Source organism: Phalacrocorax aristotelis, chromosome 7 (assembly GCF_949628215.1).
Source record: "Phalacrocorax aristotelis chromosome 7, bGulAri2.1, whole genome shotgun sequence".
In the NCBI taxonomy this organism is placed as follows: Eukaryota; Metazoa; Chordata; class Aves; order Suliformes; family Phalacrocoracidae; genus Phalacrocorax; species Phalacrocorax aristotelis.
The window spans coordinates 12,434,523-12,454,603 of record NC_134282.1 but is presented as its reverse complement, the minus strand read 5'-3'; the positions used below and the strand labels follow the sequence as shown (position 1 = coordinate 12,454,603).

At 39.0% G+C, this 20,081-nt stretch overlaps 2 protein-coding genes across 6 annotated transcripts in view; one reads left to right on the top strand and one right to left on the bottom strand.

Annotated features, from left to right (window-relative positions):
- Window positions 1–5,059, bottom strand: part of PLS1 (plastin 1) — a 45,534-nt gene extending 40,475 nt beyond the window's left edge. Inside the window, exons 1-2 of one of the 2 annotated variants that reach the window (XM_075098850.1) lie at window positions 4,982–5,002; window positions 3,103–3,155 (exon numbers count right to left, since the gene is read on the bottom strand). The gene's annotated coding sequence lies outside the window, so the exon portion shown is untranslated. Of the gene's footprint in view, window positions 1–3,102; window positions 3,156–4,981 lie in introns of both variants that reach the window. The other variant, XM_075098851.1, reaches the window with a different exon arrangement.
- Window positions 5,060–5,659: 600 nt separating this feature from the next.
- The window catches only part of ATR (ATR checkpoint kinase), a 41,761-nt gene continuing 27,339 nt past the window's right edge, over window positions 5,660–20,081 (top strand). The window contains exons 1-18 of one of the 4 annotated variants that reach the window (XM_075098840.1): window positions 5,660–5,777; window positions 6,606–6,697; window positions 8,058–8,201; window positions 8,742–9,355; window positions 9,476–9,631; window positions 10,636–10,823; window positions 12,070–12,264; window positions 12,485–12,711; window positions 13,538–13,687; window positions 13,836–14,034; window positions 14,649–14,908; window positions 15,305–15,495; window positions 15,605–15,705; window positions 16,021–16,192; window positions 16,858–17,025; window positions 17,889–18,083; window positions 18,434–18,619; window positions 19,069–19,161. In XM_075098840.1, the coding sequence (XP_074954941.1) occupies window positions 5,719–5,777; window positions 6,606–6,697; window positions 8,058–8,201; window positions 8,742–9,355; window positions 9,476–9,631; window positions 10,636–10,823; window positions 12,070–12,264; window positions 12,485–12,711; window positions 13,538–13,687; window positions 13,836–14,034; window positions 14,649–14,908; window positions 15,305–15,495; window positions 15,605–15,705; window positions 16,021–16,192; window positions 16,858–17,025; window positions 17,889–18,083; window positions 18,434–18,619; window positions 19,069–19,161 (3,390 nt within the window). In that variant the 5' untranslated portion in view covers window positions 5,660–5,718. Of the gene's footprint in view, window positions 5,778–6,605; window positions 6,698–8,057; window positions 8,202–8,741; window positions 9,632–10,635; window positions 10,824–11,539; window positions 11,601–12,069; window positions 12,265–12,484; window positions 12,712–13,537; window positions 13,688–13,835; window positions 14,035–14,648; window positions 14,909–15,304; window positions 15,496–15,604; window positions 15,706–16,020; window positions 16,193–16,857; window positions 17,026–17,888; window positions 18,084–18,433; window positions 18,620–19,068; window positions 19,162–20,081 lie in introns of those variants that run through there. The other 3 variants (XM_075098839.1, XM_075098841.1, XM_075098842.1) reach the window with 3 other exon arrangements.

Below are 20,081 nucleotides of genomic sequence, written 5' to 3'. Positions count from 1 at the left end.
TGATATACCACCTTTATTCTCTTTGGACACCTGTATGTAATAGGAGTAATTAAGCACACACCCCCACATAAAAATCTAGAAATTAAACAAGTAATTAACATTTAGAAGTGCCAAAACAAATAAGGTATATAATAAGGCCATGACTGACATTTAGTGTTTCCTACATGTCACCAGCTGAATCAAAGCTGAAATCATGCAGTTAGTAATTTTATCACAAACAAAATACCCTGGAAAATAGAGAAGCCACCCTTGCTGTTTCATTTTGCAGCCCTTTTTAAAATGTATAGCAACAGCGATGCTTAAAAACCCCTTAATAAAGCGGTACTACATGACTGTAAAGCAGAACTGGTTCTGTCAGTAACCTGGAACTCCTGATCCACATTGAACCTGACCTGACTAATGCCAGTTGTTTTCATTGTTAATACCCCATCGCATATCACAGCGTGAACACTGGCCAACTGTTTGCTCAGTGAATGCCAAGGATGAAATGAGCTAGTGAGACACCATCTTACAGAGAAGATCTTAAAACCTGTGCTTTCGGTTCAAAAGCATTTGCAGTTGCTTAGTTAGGTATCTTTTCCCAGCACTGCATTTACAATTTATTGTTTCCTTATTGTCTGGCACAGTACAGTGGAGCCTTCCCCAGTAATAAACTTGCTTGCTAGGATCAGTTCCTTTTACTCCCTGGTGCTCCTGTTCTACATTTATTTAATCCATTTACATAGACCTAGTGATTTTTGGACATTTTATGGCAACAATTACCATGGATGTGAAGTACTTGAATATGAAAATATTTTATTACTGCAATAAGAAGAGTTGCAACTAGATGTTACACCAGACTTCACGTGAAGTGTTAGATGTAAGGGTAAGGGTACTGGTAGAATCTTCTTAGTTTAGGTGTTCCCATATTACATGCTATTAAGGCGATGTCCATTCCGTTGACACAATCCTCACAGAGTGAGTTCCAAGTACTGGGAAAATAGTCTGATCAAGAGGTCGAGTGTACCTGTCACACCAAGGAACCTCCAAAAAATAATGAATTGTGTTCCAACATATATAGGTTTAATTTATTTGACTTCTAAAAAAGAGGATAAAAGGACAAAAACCATTAATTCCCTTTCTCCCTCCTCCATTGCGTTCGTTTCTAAAGTAAGCCATGGAATGAAGAAAGCTGACAGTTAACAGAACTTTTATCAGTATTCCCATGCATAAACTCTATTCTAGTCTTAATCAGTATGGAATACAGAACCAGATGGAAAATTATTTCTCCTCACATTAAATCTCTCCCTCAGAAAACAAGAATTTTCCACTATAAAAACTGTAGCTAGTACAGTTATTCAGATTTTCATTGAAGAAATATTTTAATAAAAAGAACCACCTATGTAATTACAACAGCCAGAACTTTAAAATGTAGTTTAGATGACATTTTAAATTAAAACACTGCACAATTTTCTCAACATGACTAGTACAGAGTTTTGCACTCTATTAAGGGATTTTTAGGCATCACTGCTAGTTCTGGATTTTATTTTTATTTTTAAAATCAAATCAGCATCTAAGATTCTGAACATTTTGCCTTAGGGAACTAGATTCCAAGCACCTTACTCTCATTCAAACATTATCACCTCAAACAGTCTTGATGTTATAACACTGATCCTGATAGTAAATATATTTCTAAGCGTTTCCTCCACAGCTACTAGCCTCAAGAATAATCTTTCCTAGAAGTACTAAAAAGCAAAAAACAAGTAACAAAAAGATATATACAGACAACTATTTTTAATAGTAGCAGTTGTAGATAAGCAAAAAATAGTCATTGCTGCTATATAAATATATATTCTTTTGGAGCCTGGCATTATTAATCTAACTTGCTATCTCTCCAAATTACTCAAATGTTTAATTTTACATCCTCAATAGTCCTAAGTATGTAAGCAGGTTTATTTATATGAAAAACATGGGTAAATGCTTGCAGGACTAAGACCTAGATAGATTACCTATAAAAGACACAAGAAAAGCAGATTTTAATGTTTTATATTTTCTTTCCTCACTTTTTTACTCGTTTACCTGCAGTGTTTTTGTTCAGTAGTTGAATATACATGTTCTACTTTTAAGTTGCTGGCTTGCCTGTGGTCCTTACCACCACTTACCACCTGTTTCAATTTTTCACTTTTTTTTAAATCATCAAATCAATATTCAGGACAAGATACCATTTTAATCTGTGCCCCCTGGCTCCAGCCAAGTTGACTAAGCAACACAGGCATAGATGAAAACAGAGCATGCTGGAATACACATTTTTACTGTATACAGGAACAATGCAAAGCGTTCAAAGGTCAGGTAACTAACAACCAGTTTCATGACTATATATGGAAACTAGTCCTCAAGGAATCATGCAGACTATCAGGTGTTATTATAGCAACCAGGCAAATGATAGACACACCTTGATATTACATGAAACTACTTAGTACAGTTCAGAGGACCTCCATGTACCATCTTGGCTGCATTTCCTCTGACCAGCGTATCAGCCTGTATGAGGTTAATATTTCACAGTTCACGAAGGCATCAAGGAATACACGTGCATTTAAATGTCTTAGTATAATCACTTGAGTTTACCTGCAAGAAACAGCTGATATTTAACTGCAGTCACACTAATCACATGGAGGAACATCTCACGTATATCCACAGAGTGGATGAACCCCAAGGACAACAGTAATTCTACCTCAGAGTTAAACACCACCAGAGGGAATAAAAGTACAATTAACATGCTCTTGAGCTCTGGGACCTGCTGGTCTAAGGCAAAGTCATTCAGTCTCTTAAAATAGGTACATTGACCTGCAGAAGTGTGTGGTAAAGTAGTAATGAAAGCCAAAGAAGATAGAGGCCTGGGTGTGGAAGAATCATGCAACTACAAAGTGAGAGGACTGCCCGAGGTGGGAAGTAATGTCAGCTTCGGCAGAAATCTTGGTACTGCCACATACACTGGATTTCATACTTAGCTCTACCTATCTGCGTGATTTCTCCCTGAGTTCTGTCTGCACACCTAAGACTCCTTTCACCATTATGAATTCTGCATTGGAAGAGAAAATACAGGATGGTCTCAAGGCACACTACTTTCATTTGTAGTGAGTCACCCCCTCCAGCTGGATGACGATACGCCTCCTCCTCTTCAGGGTCAACAGACATAAAAGTATAAAATAATGGGAAAAGGAAGAAACAAGGAGATGAATTAAGAGGTTATTGAACTGCTAACCAGGTGCTCAAGAAAAGCAAGGAACAAAGTCAGGTGTTTCAGTTGGTGTTTCTTTGGAGGGTTCGAGGAGTGCTAGGTTTTGTGAGTGCCCATGAAGATGTTTTTGTGGGGAGCATCTAAAAGACTTCTTATGCCCTCACAGCACAATGAAGTTGTTATTATGGACACTCAAAAAGTCACCTAACTTCGCTCCCAGTGAAGGACAGGGAGCAGGAGATCTCTTTTGTGAACTGCTGTAAGTACTTATTAAAGGAAAAAAAAGCCTGAATTATACGTTTAGTAAATGCTTAAAGAAGCTGCACCACAAATTCATACAGCATGACAAACAGTAGCACTTCTACAATACGTGAATATGGTCTCCTTGTTGACTCCAGAGAGTTCCAGGCAAAAGCACTTTTTTTTCCTCCATTAAGCACTTTGTGTGCCCCGCTTATGCTTTGCCAACAACAAAAAAATCACCCTGTGAGTCAATAAATTTATCATATTTCTTAGGATTGAAAGCTAAAGAATAATATAGCCTGCTCAAACTCTCAGATCCCAACAGATATCTTGTTATCTTTCTTAAGTTTATCAGGGATGACAGACGAATTTTAACTCTACATCATATTAGCAAGTAGTACAATTTACACCTTTCTTAGTGTGACTGTTGTCTCAGGCTTGGAAGTTTATACTCAGAATGTTGTTTTCACAATAAGAAGATCTTTTTAAATTGAAATTGTGTAGAAAGTTTTGTGGTCAAAATAACACTGATAACAAAAACCCAGACATACCTGGTCTTCCTGGACCAAGTTCTACTTAACAAAACATGTAGAGCTACATGGTTTCTGCCTTCTCTCTAGGACTGACTCTTGAAAGACTCATATGTTGTATAATTATACAATATTTTATCTTAGTTTTCTAACAGCTGACTTTATATAAGTCAGTTATGGTCTGTAAATTTCTCGAAGTACTCCAGGTCCTTCCCATGTTAGCAACCTTTGAAAAGTCAACAGACTTTCCAATGAAAGAAAAAACCAAACTATGAATTAAAACTTAGTAATAAGCTTCCTGAAAGCATCCATCTGAAATTAATCAGTAACTGAAATACACATGCACCCACTTTGTGGACTGTTTTACATGCAAGAGACATAACCCTAGCACGGTGGAAACAGGCAACAGAATTAGAAGCTTCCAGGAGGATTTTACTTCAGCCCAGGAACGACGAAAAGACAAAGTTCATAAGCAAATGCAGGAGCTGTATCTCCTAATGAGAACAGCAAAGCTCAGACTTCACCATCCCCTCACGTACTCTCCCTGTCTATATAAACCCCCTTATTTTATCCTTTCATCCTCCGAAGCGTTGCAGGCTTGCTGCACAGCCGGGCCCGGGCCCCAGGGCCGGACCTGACCTCCGCAGCACGCGCCGGCCCGCGGCGCGGGGCAGCACCTAGCTCCCCGCACGCGGCGTGACGCTTAAGCAGCCTTTCGGGTTTTCTCTCAAAACCCTTCGTACCGTATGCATTTAACCGCGCTCACTCCCTCAGAGGAATATAAACTAAATGTAAAAAGGAAAAAAAAGATAATAGCACTACTTTAGATTCCGTTTAAGTGCGCTCCTCACCGCTACCTCCAGGGAGGGGCGCCCACCCCGCACCTGCCAGGACACGCCCTCCCGCGAGCCGGACTCGCCCCTTTCTCCCGCCGGTCACGGCAAAGGGGTAACACCGACAACTAGCCACCGTCGGTCCGCCGGCTCCCTACCTGCCCTCCCGCCGCCGGCTGCCGCTGTCTCCCGCAGTGCCAGGGCTCGCCGGCGCCCGGCGCCACCTGCTGCCGGTGAGGCGGGGCGGGCGGACGGGCAGCGCCGGCGGCCAATGGCAGGGCGGCCGGCGGCGGGGGAGGGCCGAGGTGGGCGTGGCTCGGGGCCGGTGTTCTGCGGCGGGGGGGGCTCCTCTCACACCTGAGGCTGCCGAGCGCGAGGCTGCGCCCTGCTCTCCTCTGCCCTGCGGGAAGCGCTCCAGCGGGGGTTTCTCGGGCAGCAGTGAAGTTTCCTTCCTGCTGCCCCTCAGACTGGGACTGTCTTCCCTCCCCCCCCCCCCCGCCCGCTTTAAGCTATCTTTAGAAGCATGGTTCTTCCCCGCCCCCCCACCGCTGACGGTCCCTTGGCGCCGCAGCTGTGGCCAGGCTGCCTCGGGCGGTCCCGGTAGCCCCTCAGTGCCCATGTCGAGAAACGGCCGCGGCTCTCTTGTGCCTTGTGTGTGCGCTGCACAGCGGAGGAGAGCCCTGCTGGGGCGGGGAGCTCCCCGCGGAGACCCTTAGAAACCGGGCACGGAGCCGCCGTGACCGCGCTCTCGCCTGGTGACGAAGCGGTTAAACCTGAGAAGCGCGACGCGGGGGCGCGCGGCCGCCCGTCCGACGAGGGAGGAGTTTTGGGTCCTGCCGGACGCCGTCACGCGTTCCCGCCTTAGCAGCGCGCGGCCCGTTTCAAAGCGGGAGCCATGGCCGAGCAGGGCCTGGAGATGGCCTCTATGATCCCGGCGCTGCGGGAGCTGGCCAGGTAGGACCGGACTGGCCCCCGCCCCCGCTTTGCAAGGGGTGGGGGGGGAGGTGCGGCCGGCCGCGGCATCGGTGTGTGTCGTGGGGAGGCGGAAAAGCAGGTTCCTTCCCCACCGCTGTGTGAGGTCTGGGGCTGGGCCCGCTCCCTCCCCTCATCCCGGTCGCCTTCTCCTCCCGCCACCCACCCGGGTTGCTCCCTCTGTCCCGGGCTGTGAGGGAGGCGTGTTGGCCCGCGTAGCACCCTGCATGCTAGGGATGTCCGCCGGATTTGCAGCGTGGTTTCACTGGGAATTGAAAAACTTTGAAAATGTTTGGCTCTAAAGGTCTGACTGCAGCTTTGTTTTGTGGTAGGCAGCTAGTTGACGTGGAGGTACAATTGTATGTTGAAGATTTGATATGACAAGAGGTCGCTGCCGTCTTGGTCACCTGAGCAGTTGCTATTGACACCTCCTACCCTGGGTATTGGTGGCTAATCAGTTGAATAATTTTGGGTAACTACAAAAGTGAAAAGAGTTCTTAATTTTCTTTTTCCTTCCCCAGAGCTGATTTATTGCTTGGTAGTAACGTGGATAAATCTCTTAATCTGTCAGATGTCCATTTAATACATATCAAATATAATTGAGTATTCAAATTAAATAATCTTTAGCACATTATAAAACTTTGTACTTCTGAAGAATAAGGAGAAAGGAACAGGCAATATGCTGGTCACTAAAACAGGAAATCAATTTGTATTTCTTTTTGAAGACATCTAGAACAATAACAACAAAATCAGTGTTCAACATTGTGTTCTATAATGGATAACGTCAAAATAATGCACTTTTAATTTTAGTGCTAGTCCAGAAGAATACAATACAGTTGTGCAGAAACCAAGACAAATACTCTGCCAGTTCATTGACAGAATCCTTACAGATGTAGATGTTGGTAAGTATTACATCCCTGTCTCTTATAATTATCATTGGCTTTACGCTTTAAGTAACTCTTGACAAAACAGCTCTCATTTCAACAAAGGTTTAGCGGCTGCATGCAATACCATTTATTACTTTTTTTAAAATAACTTCCATGTTGAAGTATTTGCTATTATCATGTGAAGTAACTTAAGTCAGAAAAAAAAGGGGGGGGAAATGTAATGCTGGGTTGTATGAATATAAATGCTCACAACATTGAAAATTGGGAGTATCATGTAACATGATTGTTCATTGAGTAATATAGCTTGGAAGTCTTGATACTCAGGGTCTTTCAGAATTGAAATACTTTGATGTAAAGAGCTTTATTTTAATTTTAGAATTCTAACAAAGCCTTATTTTAGTACTCCTTATGTTAAGGTTCCAATTATTACATACTATAACGACATTTTGGTAATTATGAAAGACAATACAAAATTACTATTTTTGTTATCTGTACATTTGCATCAAGGAGCATCACAGTAAGGGTAACTTACCATTTCCAAGGTATAATTTCATGTAGCTGTCTCAGTAAGAGTAATATTTTGTCTAGTGAATTGATCAATTTAAGCATCATACCGGTGTTACTCTTCAGATGACGTTTGTTAATTCTCTTATAGTCCTGAAAGGGAAGGCTATAAAAATAGAAGCAAAAAGGCAATCTAGTTTAGATACTGCTTTTGAATACATAAGTGTTGTATTTTATCATTACCATATAACTTTTCTGGTTAATTGCTATCTGAATCTGAGATAGTTTCCTCCTTATCATAACTAACCCTGTGGAATTTGGATAAATCTGATGCGATTCAGATACCTGTTTCAATGGAGCTATACAGCAGCATTAGTTATGTTTAGTATTTTGCTAAACTTTCTGATGCAGTAAGCTGAACTCAGCATTTAAAAACTTCTGTTTCTTGGATATTTCAGACAATTCTTAGAGGGTTGGTTTTTTTTCTACCAAGGTCTTAAACCTAGGGAAAATCCTGTGATTAAAAATTGAAATGTTAACTGTTTGCTATTCTTCACTCATCAAACAGTTGGATATAATACTAACGAAAGGTTAACGCATGTAATATTAATGAATAACGTTTAAGGTGAGCAATTTATATTTTTCTTCATATAGTTTGGTGTCATAACGGGTTTGCAATATGCACAAAATCGTTATCATAGATTAATAAAGCACACTCCCAATTGATAATTATACAGGTTTAATACCATAACACAGTATTTTGTATAATAAATTTCCTCTTTCCTTTTAGGTGTCAACAAAATTTGTGAAGTTGATTTTTTTTTTTTTTTTTTTTAAAAAAGCTAATTCAGAAATGTCTTTTTTTTTAAAGTTGCTTTGGAACTGATTAAGAAATCAGATTCACAGCCAAGTTCTGTAATGTTGCTTGATTTTATTCAACATATAATGAAATCTTCCCCTCTTATGTTTGTAAATGTGGATGGAAATCAGGAGGAAACTGAATGCAGCTGCATTGGTGAGTTTGTTGAAAATGTTTATGTTGAAGCTTGATATTTTCAGGATTTAAATTTTCTGATAATGGGATCATAAAAAAAGAAAAAACTGGGGGAAAGGCAGATTTTTAAGTTTGATATTTTATATTTATAAGTAAGGGAATATTGTGATAGACTTAATATTGTGAATTGATTTGCACTTGTGATAACGGGAATTTATCAGGACAGAGTTTGACTGTATTCGTTACTGTTGCTTAGTGATATTACCCAGTTCATGTTGGTGATATATCCATTGTCGGAGGGTTTTTTTTCAGAGGAAAATGTCTGGAACTACCCAGTGTAAAATGTCGGTCTCCCCCACCTCCCCTTTTCCTCTTTTTCAATAAGATCTGCTGCAGAAATGTCCCAGTGAAGGTCGTCTGTTTACTAAGCCTACATGCATTCATCTCAAGGAGTTTTGTTTTACTGATGAGCAACCTGCCCTCAAGGAGGTGCTTGTAATAGGAGGTTTTGGGTTTTATCGTAATAATTTTCTGATTCCTTTTTCTTTTCTATTTTCCTAGAATTCAGTAACTGGATCATAACAAGGCTTCTCCGAATTGCTGCGACTCCAAACTGCAACACATTGCACAAGAACATCTGTGACGTCATTTGCTCTTTACTTTTTCTGTTTAAAATGAAGAGTTGTTCCATTTTTGAAGTACTAACAAAAGACATGCTTCAGCTTTTCCAAGACTTAATCTTCCTGCATGAAAGAGATGCACAAAAACATCTCCGGGGAGATGTACTGGTCTGGCCTGTGACTGTAAAGAGATTTTCAAGTAATACAAATGACAATGTGGGATATTTAAGATTGGCACCATTACAGCTGATGGGTATGCCCAATGTAGAATGTTTGGAGGTTACATTAATGTCTATTCTGACAGCTATTGCTGCAGATGTGTTCTTTGTAAGACAAGATATTATTCTCTGGGGGATAGGCTGCTCCCTGTTGGAGCACGGCAGTCCAAAAGTTAAAGCTTTGACAGTGGAGTTTTTAGTAAAATTAATTCGCTTAGGAGGACCTCCAGAACAGCTGGCCAGTGTCTTCTTTACAGTTTTCTTTGGAATTCTACAGTCAGCTCTCAAAATGGATGCTGAAGAATCAGAATTTTGGGGAGAACCATTCTTACTGTTGGTGAGGACGTTGCTGCCTTTTGAAGCAGATTCTTACAAAAATATTGAACCTGTCTATTTGAATATGCTACTAGAGAAGCTCTGTGCATTGTTTGAAGGTGATGTGTTTATGTGTCTTCAGTCTAAAAAGCTGAAAGCTGCTTTTTGCCATATACTGCAATATTTTCTGGAGTTTGTTCCAACTGGCTATGAATCTGCCTTACAAGTAAGAAAAGCCCGTGTCAGTACCATATGTGGAATTCTTGTGAATGTGCTTGGAACTCAGGAAGAACAAGAGGTAGGTTAATTTTAAAGACTGTATTATATGAATAGATACCTACATGTGTGCATAGAGGAAAATCTAGGAAATATTATTTTTAGTTGCATAATTGGATTGATACTCCTGGTTTCTCAGTTGTTTCACATATTTGTACAGGTCAGAGTTCTTTAATTAGTTGGATGTAGCTGGACCTTCTGTTCTTCAGATGTATTTAACTATTGAGAAGCTATGCAGGCACAGGGGTTTGTCTGTAACCATAGTATAAAATGGGGGTAAGGCACAGAGTGCGCTCATATAAGGGCAGCTTTACAAGTAATTTCCCTTCATCTGAGCTGCTCTTACTTTCTAGCCGTATGCTTTTAGTCATATTTGTTGGGAACAGGCAGACAGAAAGGTTTGAATAAAAATAGAATCACAGAATAGTTTGGGTTGGAAGGGACCTTTAGAGGTCATCTAGTCCAACCCCCCCTGAGGTGACCAGGGGCATCAACTAGATCAGGTTGCTCAGAGCCCCGTCCAACGTGACCTGGAATATTTCCAGGGATGGGGCATCTACCACCTCTCTGGGCAACCTGTGCCAGTGTGCCACACCCTCATTGTAAAAAATTTCTTCCTTATGTCGAATCTAAATCTACCCTCTTTTAGTTTAAAACCATAATGAGGGGTTAATAATGAGGTGTTGATATGCTGAGTGTTCCTTCTACCCCATATACCCACACACATATCATATCTGTTGTCTCTTAAACTTAGAGTGTCTGTCTTGATGGCTTTGGTAGCAAGGTATTATAGCGAGAACTGGGAAACAGCTGTACATGCTGCATCCTCTTTAGTAGGAACACGGGAAACTTCATTTCTTATGAGAATTTTCATCTTGTAATTAAGATTTTTGAACAGAAAGGTTTTTAAGAACTTTGTTACCATAATATTTTGGAATTTTGTGTTTTGAGTCAGAAATGATATCATGTCTTTGAGAAGTAAGGCATAGCATACATCATGGTACCTCTGTTGTTTGTCCATCCCAGTATCTGGTGAGTCCACTTTATACAGTATTAAAAACACAAACAGAAGAAATCTTTCAGGAGCTTCATCAGAAACAGCTAGATACTTCTGATACTGATGGGTGGAGCAGCAGCAGTGATGAAGTTCCAGAGAAAAGACGACGACTAAGCCTACCAACAAAGCATCCAAAGAGATCACCTACATCAGTAATGTATGACACTTATTCAATAACTACTATTATAGTGATTTGGCTAGTGAATAACAAATGACAGCTTCTTGGAGGCTTCTTCATAACAGCCACATTGAAAGATCTTCTGGGAAAAGATATAAGTGATATTTTGAAGGATCAGAATCTGCAGATGATTTTAAAGACAAACTTTAACTAGAGACTATATTTTAAATATGTTCAATGTGAATTATTTTTGTTTTTACACACTGAAAACAGAAAAGCTGAAAGAATACATACAGAATGACAGAATTATGTATGTGGCTATACTGTTGTACTGGACGTGCTTAAAGCGGGTCTAGTTAAGTCAGGTTGTTCTCAGATGAACAAAGCCTGTTCTCTCAGCCTCTGTTTCTGCTGTGCTTCAGCTCCCTGATCATCTTGGACTTGCTCCAGCATGTTGATCTGTCTTGTATTTGGGCACTCAAAACTGTACTCCAGGTGTGGACTTGTGATCAGCCTTCACTCCTGATAATACGGCACAGTATGTAGTTGACCTTCTTCGTAACAAGGTCACACTGCTCTTATATTCAGCTTTCCACACGTCTACTGGGTCACTTTCTCTGAAGCTGCTTGCTAGCCAGTCAGCCCTCGGCCTGTTCTGTTGCATGGGTTCTTTTGTGCCAGTTACAGGACTTTTCATATGTCTCTGATCTTCATGAGGTTCTTGTCAACCTAGTTTTCCAGCCAGTTGAGATCCTTCAAATAAGCAGCCCTCCTTCTATCCACAGAGCTACCTGTCTCATTGAGGAAAGGAATCAGGTTAGTCTGGCATGATTTGCCCTTGGTAAATATGTGCTGGGTGTTCCCAGTCACCTTCTTGTCCCATATGTGGCTAGAAATGAGTTTAAGGAAGACTTTTTCCATAACCTTCCCAGGGACTGAGGTTAGGCTGGCAGGCCTGTAGTTCCTTGAATTGTCTTTTTTGCCTTTATTGAAGATGGGTGTAATGTTTGCCTTTCTATAGATGTGAGGAACCACCTGATCACCATGACTGTCTAAAGATTCTAGAATTATACCTTTGTAGCCTTTCAGATAAGTCTGATTTGCATCATACTTAACTTCAGAGTCAATGTCTTGTTCTCCCAAAAAGCACATTTAAGCTAAAGCTTAATTTAGTATTTTCCTAGTCCTGTATCCAACATGGATTAGCTCTGTTTTAGCTATGATGATTTATCTTTTCTGAAAAAAAGGTATGTTTTAGAAAATAATTAATATGGTCAAATTACAGACTTAGTCCCGTGGACATGAAATTGAAGAGCGTTCTATGGAATGCCATCGCAAAGAAAGCTGCATCTTTAATGTTTACCCTTGAGAAAGAAATTCTGACAGCTGATATTCTTCAGACTGTAGAAGGGATGGCTGTAATTCTGCGACTAGCTGCTTTGTGCATAGTTCATTGTTCTCCCCCAACAAATTCTACCAGGTAAAGGTACCAAGGTGGAACTGTGAGACAAATAGTTTCTTGTAATTGTTATTATGATTTGTGTGGATTACTTTAATGCTTGTCCATGTATCAGGACAAGTTTTGGATAAGTCCTGCATGTTTTGAAGGAGTAAATTTTCACAGTAACTGTGCTTACAAGCAATACAATATTAAATGTTTGTAGTCTGCTGCATTGATTTTGTGATTTCTATTTTAACAGTATAGATCATAAAGTAACTCATCCATGTAACTCTGACACGTGTAAGAATATTCCAAGCTCCTCAGATTCAGTGGTGAACATACAGTTCACATGGATTTCCTCTGATTTTATCACAAGAGTAGTGAAAGTCTGCAGAAACGTGTTAGAGGCTGCTACAGAGATTGTTAACCTAGAACAAGTGATTGACAGAATAGTGAAAATCTTTGATGCTTTGCTGTATGCACAAGGTGAGAAATCCTTTAAACTAGCATGTTTTTTATTGGATTTGTAAATTAGGAATGCATCTGACTGAATTGGTTTGTTGTGGTAGAGGTACTGAAATTATAGATTTTGTGTTAGAACTCCAATTCCTGTACAAAAAAGGTTCAATAAAAAATAAAGAGCATTCTTCTCTGTTTAGAGAGCTTCTTTTGCCTTCCTTTTTGAACATGATTTACTAGTCTTTGTCTGTCCTTCTGTTGATTTTTATCTGAACAAGAGACTACACGGGGATAGTGAGTATGCATAAGAAAGAAAGGAACTTTTAGCAGTTTCCTTTTTAAGATACACAGAGGCAGTGTGTCTTACTATCTCTGCTTCATTCAAAGATTTCAGAGCTTCTGACCAGCTTCAGCAAACGTGGCATGCAGGAAGTGTACCAAAAATATTAAGTGCTTGCATGTTTTTTTAAAAGTAGCTAGTAGAGTGGAGGACAGGCCCTACTAAGACTAAAGTGTTACTAGAGGTTCAGCTTACTAGCCATCCCATAGTCCACCTGAGTGTCTTCATACAAATCCAGAGATATGGAAGTTGAATTAATTCTGCTGCTCATGTATTATGTCCTGTCAACTGTTTAATAAAATGTTTAGATTATTTTGATGTAGCACTTACATCATTTGTTATTATATCTCAAATGTAGGATATCAACATGTGGTAACAGTGATAATAATCTTTGATAGAAAAAAATTGTAGCAAATCAAGAATATAAAATGTGCATCTGTTTTATAAACTATACAGAGCTGTAAAAGTATCTCATTTTTGTGTTGTTTTGGTTTTTGGTTTTTTGTCCCCTAGTGAAAATTCCACTGAGTGATCAGATTCTTGATAACTTATGTGGATTGCTATCTCTGCCCTGGATTTACAGCCATCCTGATGATTCCCTTAAGCCATCTGCTTTTGGGTTTGAACCTCTAGATTTGAGCCAGAAAACTGCACAGAGTTTCTGTAAGTATGTTGAAGTATATAAAACCTAATATCTCTTTGGAATGATTGATCTAAAGTAAAATTATTTTCTTTGCCCTCTTATGATGATTGATGATGTTTAAAGTTTAAATTAAGAAATTATCTGCTATATTTTGTTTTTTCTCTTTAGCACCCCAAACTCAGTCACACTGTGTGTTCCTCCTGTCTCTCTTCCCAAGAAACATTCATCTGGATTGGAGAAAATCCATTTATCGTTGGGCACTACAAAGTCCTCATGAAGTAATTCGGGCTACTTGTGTTAAAGGGTTCTCTCTGCTGCTTCACCCACCAAGTGTGCAGTCCTGCAGTATGATTCCCAAAGCTCTTTTGTATGTATTAATGCTGCTTTTCTGTCTTCATGCAAAAAGAAAAATGGACACATAAGAAATGTAGTATAAGCACCAAAATATATATTTATTTCTGTTTCATCCAGAATTTGTGAGATCTCAATTTCGGAAATTGTAAGATATCAACAGGAGAGGTGTAAGTGACGATGTCTGTATGATAGAACAGTGGTCGCTTACCAAGTCAGTATACAAGTTACTTCTCTGGTTGAAGACTAGAGAATTCTAATTAATAAATTTAAACTAAGAAGGGGAAAAGAGATATCTTTTGTCAATTAAATACATGTGATATTTGTCCACGTGTCTCAAAATCTTTCCAGTTTCTCTGCCTTTTGTATATACATCTTGGTGTCTTCTGTTCTATTCCGTCTAGTCTTCAGTTTCTCTGTAACATGCCAGACTCACCATGCCCAGTGCTACTTCAGACATTTAATAGAACTTGAGGGCAATCTGAAAAGGAAAAAGATAATTTAGTGACACAGATCTTTAAATTGTCCTAATAGTACTTTCAGTATAGTTAGAGAATTCAGACAATGTAGAAATACAAATTTCTAGGTAGGTGATCGATTAAAATGGTTTCATTTTTGTTTCCATTTCAGAAATCAAATCAAAGATGAGTCAGAACTAGTCAAGGAGGCTTGTGCTGCTATAGTTGGAAAATTAGCTTGCTGTCTATCTGGTACATTCAGTGTACAACCTTCCTTAGCAGCCTCTGCTATTAAGCATGTTACTTGTGACATTTTATGTAGCAGCCTTGCTGTGACTTCTGCTCATGAAAAAACTTGTTCTGTGCAAGCCTGCATTTTCAAGCCATTTCTTACTCTCCTCGAGAACAAAGTATCCAGTTCAGTAAAGCTAGGTATGTGACTTTACCTTTATTAACATTTTGCAGTTCTGTATGAGGTACCAAGTCATTACTTCTGTACCTTTCTCCATTCCTTTTTTTTCTATATTGCTTTTTTTACATATGTAATGGTGCTTGAAATGTTGTATTTCAGTTGATACCACTGCTAATGTTTGATGTTGTCATTGATATTCTTTTTAAACTACCTTGGCTTAGTTTTGGTCTATGGCTATATCTAGAAATGTAATACTTGATAAAATCTGATTTTTAAATAGCTTCTCTGTTTAGACAATATTTAGCCTTTTGATAAAGAAATATAGTGTGCTTTATGGCTTACTTGGATCACTGTTTTGTGCACTAAAAGCATTAACGGTATATTTTTCCTTTCTTCCTCCAACCCATGGCACCCAGCATTTATAGAAAATATACCTCACCTTTGCAGACATCTGGATTTTAACACTGATGAGTCCAGTGTGAAGATTCTTCTTGGGTCTTTGTTAAATCTAATGGAAGATCCAGACAAAGATGTAAGAGTGGCTTTCAGTGACTGCATAAAGAATATACTAGAATCCTTAGAATCTGAAGAAGGATTTATAAAAGAGGTGAATTCATATTTCTTTTTGGTTGTTTTTCCTAACTTACTATGGTTTGTGTTTCACTAATGTCAGACACTCTAAAATTTTGTTGTTTTTTTTTTTCAATGTGTTCCAGCTGTTTGTTTCAAGAATGAAGGAAGCCTATACAAATGCCAAAATATCAAGAAATAATGAGCTTAAAGATACCTTGATTCTCACAACAGGAGATATTGGAAGGTATTTTTGATAGTATTTTGAAAATTGCAAAGTGCTATAAGTTTGAATGAAAGGTAACTTTTTGTTCAAGTGTAAATGTAAGATTAAATTACTTATTATGAAGGTCAGCCTTTGTCCTTTGCAACTGTGCTAAGCTGTTGACTTATGGAATAGTCCTCATTTTCTTTTGCCCTGTCATAGGAAGTACAGATAAGCTATGCAAATAAAATGATGAGTTGTTTTGCATTATGGTCATTGTATATTCTGAAGTAATTTTATTAATGCAGCAATCCTTTTTTTCCTTTTTAATTCTTTGTCTTCTGCTTACTTTGTAAGGGCATCAAAAGGCGATTTGGTACCGTTTGCTCTCTTGCATTTGTTACACTGTTTGCTGTCCAAGTCAGCTTCTGTGGCTGGAGCAGCATACACAGAAATACGATCCTTGGCGGCAGCTAAATCCATAAAACTGCAAGCGTTTTTCAGTCAGTACAAGAAGCCTATCTGTCAGGTAAAAAGAAAAGAGTTGGTGGTTTAAAAAGGCGTACGTTTAAGTTCTTTTTGTGTGTTTTGAAAATGGTATTAAAGGTAAAAATTAGCGTATTTTACAAGGTGAAATCTCATAAGACAAGAGATTATTTTAAAAAACAAAACAAAAAACCCACAAAACATTCAGGAAGGAATGGGGAATCTTTGACTTTGTCCCCTCAACAGCACTGCTTCTCTTCTTTATTCCTAGATGTTTTCATTCTGAAACAGAGGAACTATACAGTTTCTTGGATTATAGGCTACCATTGCCACAAGAGGCTATGATTTAAAATTGGAATTGAATTCAACGTTTTACAGGAATAATACTGATATGGTTCATTTGTTCTTTTGTTATACCCATTACATAAAGACAAAAGTTCTGTTTAAAAGGAAATTATTAAAAGCAGACTTTTCTAATTTTGAATATTTTTTTAATAATGCAACGTTTGAATCCAGGGTTGCAAAATTAAACACGGTTATTAAGTGGATGATAGTCCAGTTCTGTGGCAAAGTAATAATCATAGGTCTGTGTACAACAAATGAGAAAGGAAAAACAGATGTGTAGAAGGAGGAGCAAAACTCTTGTGTTTATTTTTAGGGAGTGAAAAAGGCGAAGATAATACTAAATGTGAATTTCTTAACGCTTAGTTTCTAGTGGAATCCCTGCACTCCAGCCAGATGGCAGTATTGAGTGATCCATGCCAGGGTAATGAGCTACAGAAACAAACAGCTGCTCACCAGAGAGAAATGGCTCTGGACATGTTATCTGAGATAGCCAATGTATTTGATTTTCCAGATCTAAATCGCTTTCTCTCAGTAAGTTGGTCAGTCCTTTATACTTTTGATTTTGTGTGTGTGTGTGTGCTTGTGGATTTCTATTTAGTCCACAATTCTCTGACTGTCATAGATCAGAATTTTTTTCTCTAGTTGCTGCTGTTTGTTGTAACATAGAATACTTTGGGATTGTTGCAGTTGGGAGCTCAACTACAGAGTTTTATCAAGGAGTTACAGTGATAGCTACAGTGCTAATTCAAGTATGACAGATGCTGAACTAACTAAGGTCTAGAGTACTCTTTGAGTATATCTATATTAATGTTGTAGTACACTGGGAGGGATTTTTTTGTAAAGGGTGATTTTTGCATGGAGTCTGCTTTCTTGTTTAAAATGAAGAAAGCTGCTGTTCCGTGGATACATCTCTTCTTGATCTGGTTAGATATCTGTTTTACTTCAAGCTTAAGTAGCTGCACGCTCATACTTGTATTTTGTTGGTACACCCATTAAGCAAGCAGTGTTCTAGTTGACTGGTAGGTTGGGGGAATGTTGTTGTCTGTGGGTGTGGTGGGCTTTTGTTGTGGTTGTTTTGTTTGGCTTACTTCTTAAAAGATTAGTGGTGTATCTGGATGGACACAGAAAACGCTAGCTTGCTTTTTGTTTGCATGTTTTGCAGTATTGATTAGATGAAGCACCTCCTTAAGTAATTATTATAATTTTATCTGCATTTTTACTAGGTATTTCCATCTCATTAAAATTCTTCTTTATTCATACCTTTGGTCACATGTATCGCCAGAGATGTGTGTTGTTGTAGTGAAACAAATGGAACAAAGCCAAACTCTGGGTTTTTGGAGTGGGGTGGGTTGGTTGTTTTTTCTTTCCATTAAGTGTTGTTCTTAATTTACCAGCGGACCCTACAAGTTTTGCTTCCTGACCTTGCAGCCAAGGCTAGTCCTGCAGCTTCCACACTTATCCGAACCATAGCAAAACAGTTGAATGTAAACCGAAGAGAGATTTTAATCAATAACTTCAAATACATCTTCTCTCATTTGGTCTGTTCCTGCTCCAAGGATGAGCTTGAGCGGGCACTTCATTACCTCAAGGTAAATTGGCATTTGTTCTATTATACATGCAGATTAGGAGCAACAACTGATGAATAGTGAGCTTTCAGCTTTATCTAAGTTAAGGTTTTGCAAAGCGCAGGTGGGGAAGTTGTATATGCAGAAGTTTTGTTCTTGTTATTTATAATCTGTTCCGTTGGCTCTGAGGAACTGTTATGAGATACTTCGCAAACTTAGCTCTAAAAACTTGGTTTATCTAACGTTGAGCTGATTGGAAGCTTTTTCTTTGATTTCTATGGTAAATCAATCCGAGTCCAATGCCTCCTGTCTCTGTGTGCTCATTTCATTGTGATGAAATGAAGACTTGATTGCTGTTTGCTATTTGGTTATAGAATGAGACTGAGATAGAACTGGGCAGCTTGCTGAGACAGGACTACCAAGGACTGCATAATGAATTATTGCTGCGTATAGGAGAACACTATCAACAGGTCTTCAATGGTTTGTCAATACTGGCTTCATTTGCATCTCATGATGATCCCTATCAGGGACCTAGAGAAATAACATCACCTGAACAAATGGTAAGGACATCAAAATATCCATGTTCAGTAACCTTTTTTTCTCCAGTCTGAGTATGAAGACAATTTGACATTCTCCGAACATCACTTATTTGAAGCAAAAAGTAGAGGAAAGGCTGGCATTTCATATTAAGTGTTCCTGTAATAGGGAGGTACATACCATGTATGCATAAAAACAAATGTAAACACACAAACCAACCTACAAACAAACCAACAAACTACACGCACACAAACCCCCAAATCCTACAAAAACAAAGAAAACCACAGTCTAATAGGGATGTCTTCCATTAACACTGATATTTCTACAGTATGTGGGATTCTTCTCATTTGCCTTTCAGAATTAGCATTTCATACTTGCTTTTTTGATTTCTTAAGCTTAGGAATGTGTTAATAGTAAGATTATTCACCTTTTACTTTTTTTTCCTGCCCTCCCCATCCCCCCCCCCCCACAGGCTGATTATCTGCAACCTAAATTGCTTGGTATCTTGGCTTTTTTTAACATGCAGTTACTGAGTTCCAGTGTTGGCATTGAGGATAAAAAAATGGTGCGTAAATTTAATTTTTAATATTAAAATACAGAGAAGCAAGGGCTATTTTAATGTTGCAGGCTTACTTACATGATTGTGCAACTGTCACTGAAGTCTCAAAGATACTTAAGGTTACCACATGATTCCTGAAAACTGATGGTCTCACTGTGGGTGGGACTTCAGTCTAAGCTCAAAAGTTTGTTTTGTTTTGTTTCTTTAATGGTCAGCTGATGTACATATTTCAGTCAGACATGGTATTTGTAACAGGTCACTCAAACAGTAATGAGAAAAGAGGAATCCAAGAGTATGTTTTATGTGTGTGAAAGAAACAAAGTGCAGGATGAGAGAATATGGGAGAAAACTGGAGTCACTGCAGGGACCAGAGTTATAAGGGCAAAGCTAAGGAAAATAAGATGCAAATCCAAGAGAAGCTGTGGATTACTGGTTTTGCTTCTCCTAGAACATCTCCTCCCAGCTTTACGGTAGAGAGACAGGGCTTTTAGCCATCTCACAGAAGTAGTGCAGATGATTTCTGTAGGGAATTTTTCAGTGCTAGAGTGTATATAACCTTTACATCGATGGATTTAATTTTCTCTGGTGTTCCTTTAAGGTTTTTGCTTCTCAGATATTCTTGTTGAGAGGCTTTCATTTTCATAGCCCCATGTTTTCATGCTTCCTGAATTTCTTCATTTGTATAGCATTTTTTCTGCTGCTCCTGTTATTGTTTCTATCTTTTCTTGTTCTGTTTTTTTGTTCTTTGTGAGTTTCCTTTTCCATGACCTTTTTTTCAAGCTCAGATTTCTTCCTGTACTATTGATCTGTCATGCTGGACATTGTACTACCTTGTTTGGTACAGCATAACTGTGGCTGAAATATCTTCTTCTTTTTCTGCATTTCAGTATTCCTCTTCTGTATTTCGTCAGTCCCATTGGCAACTG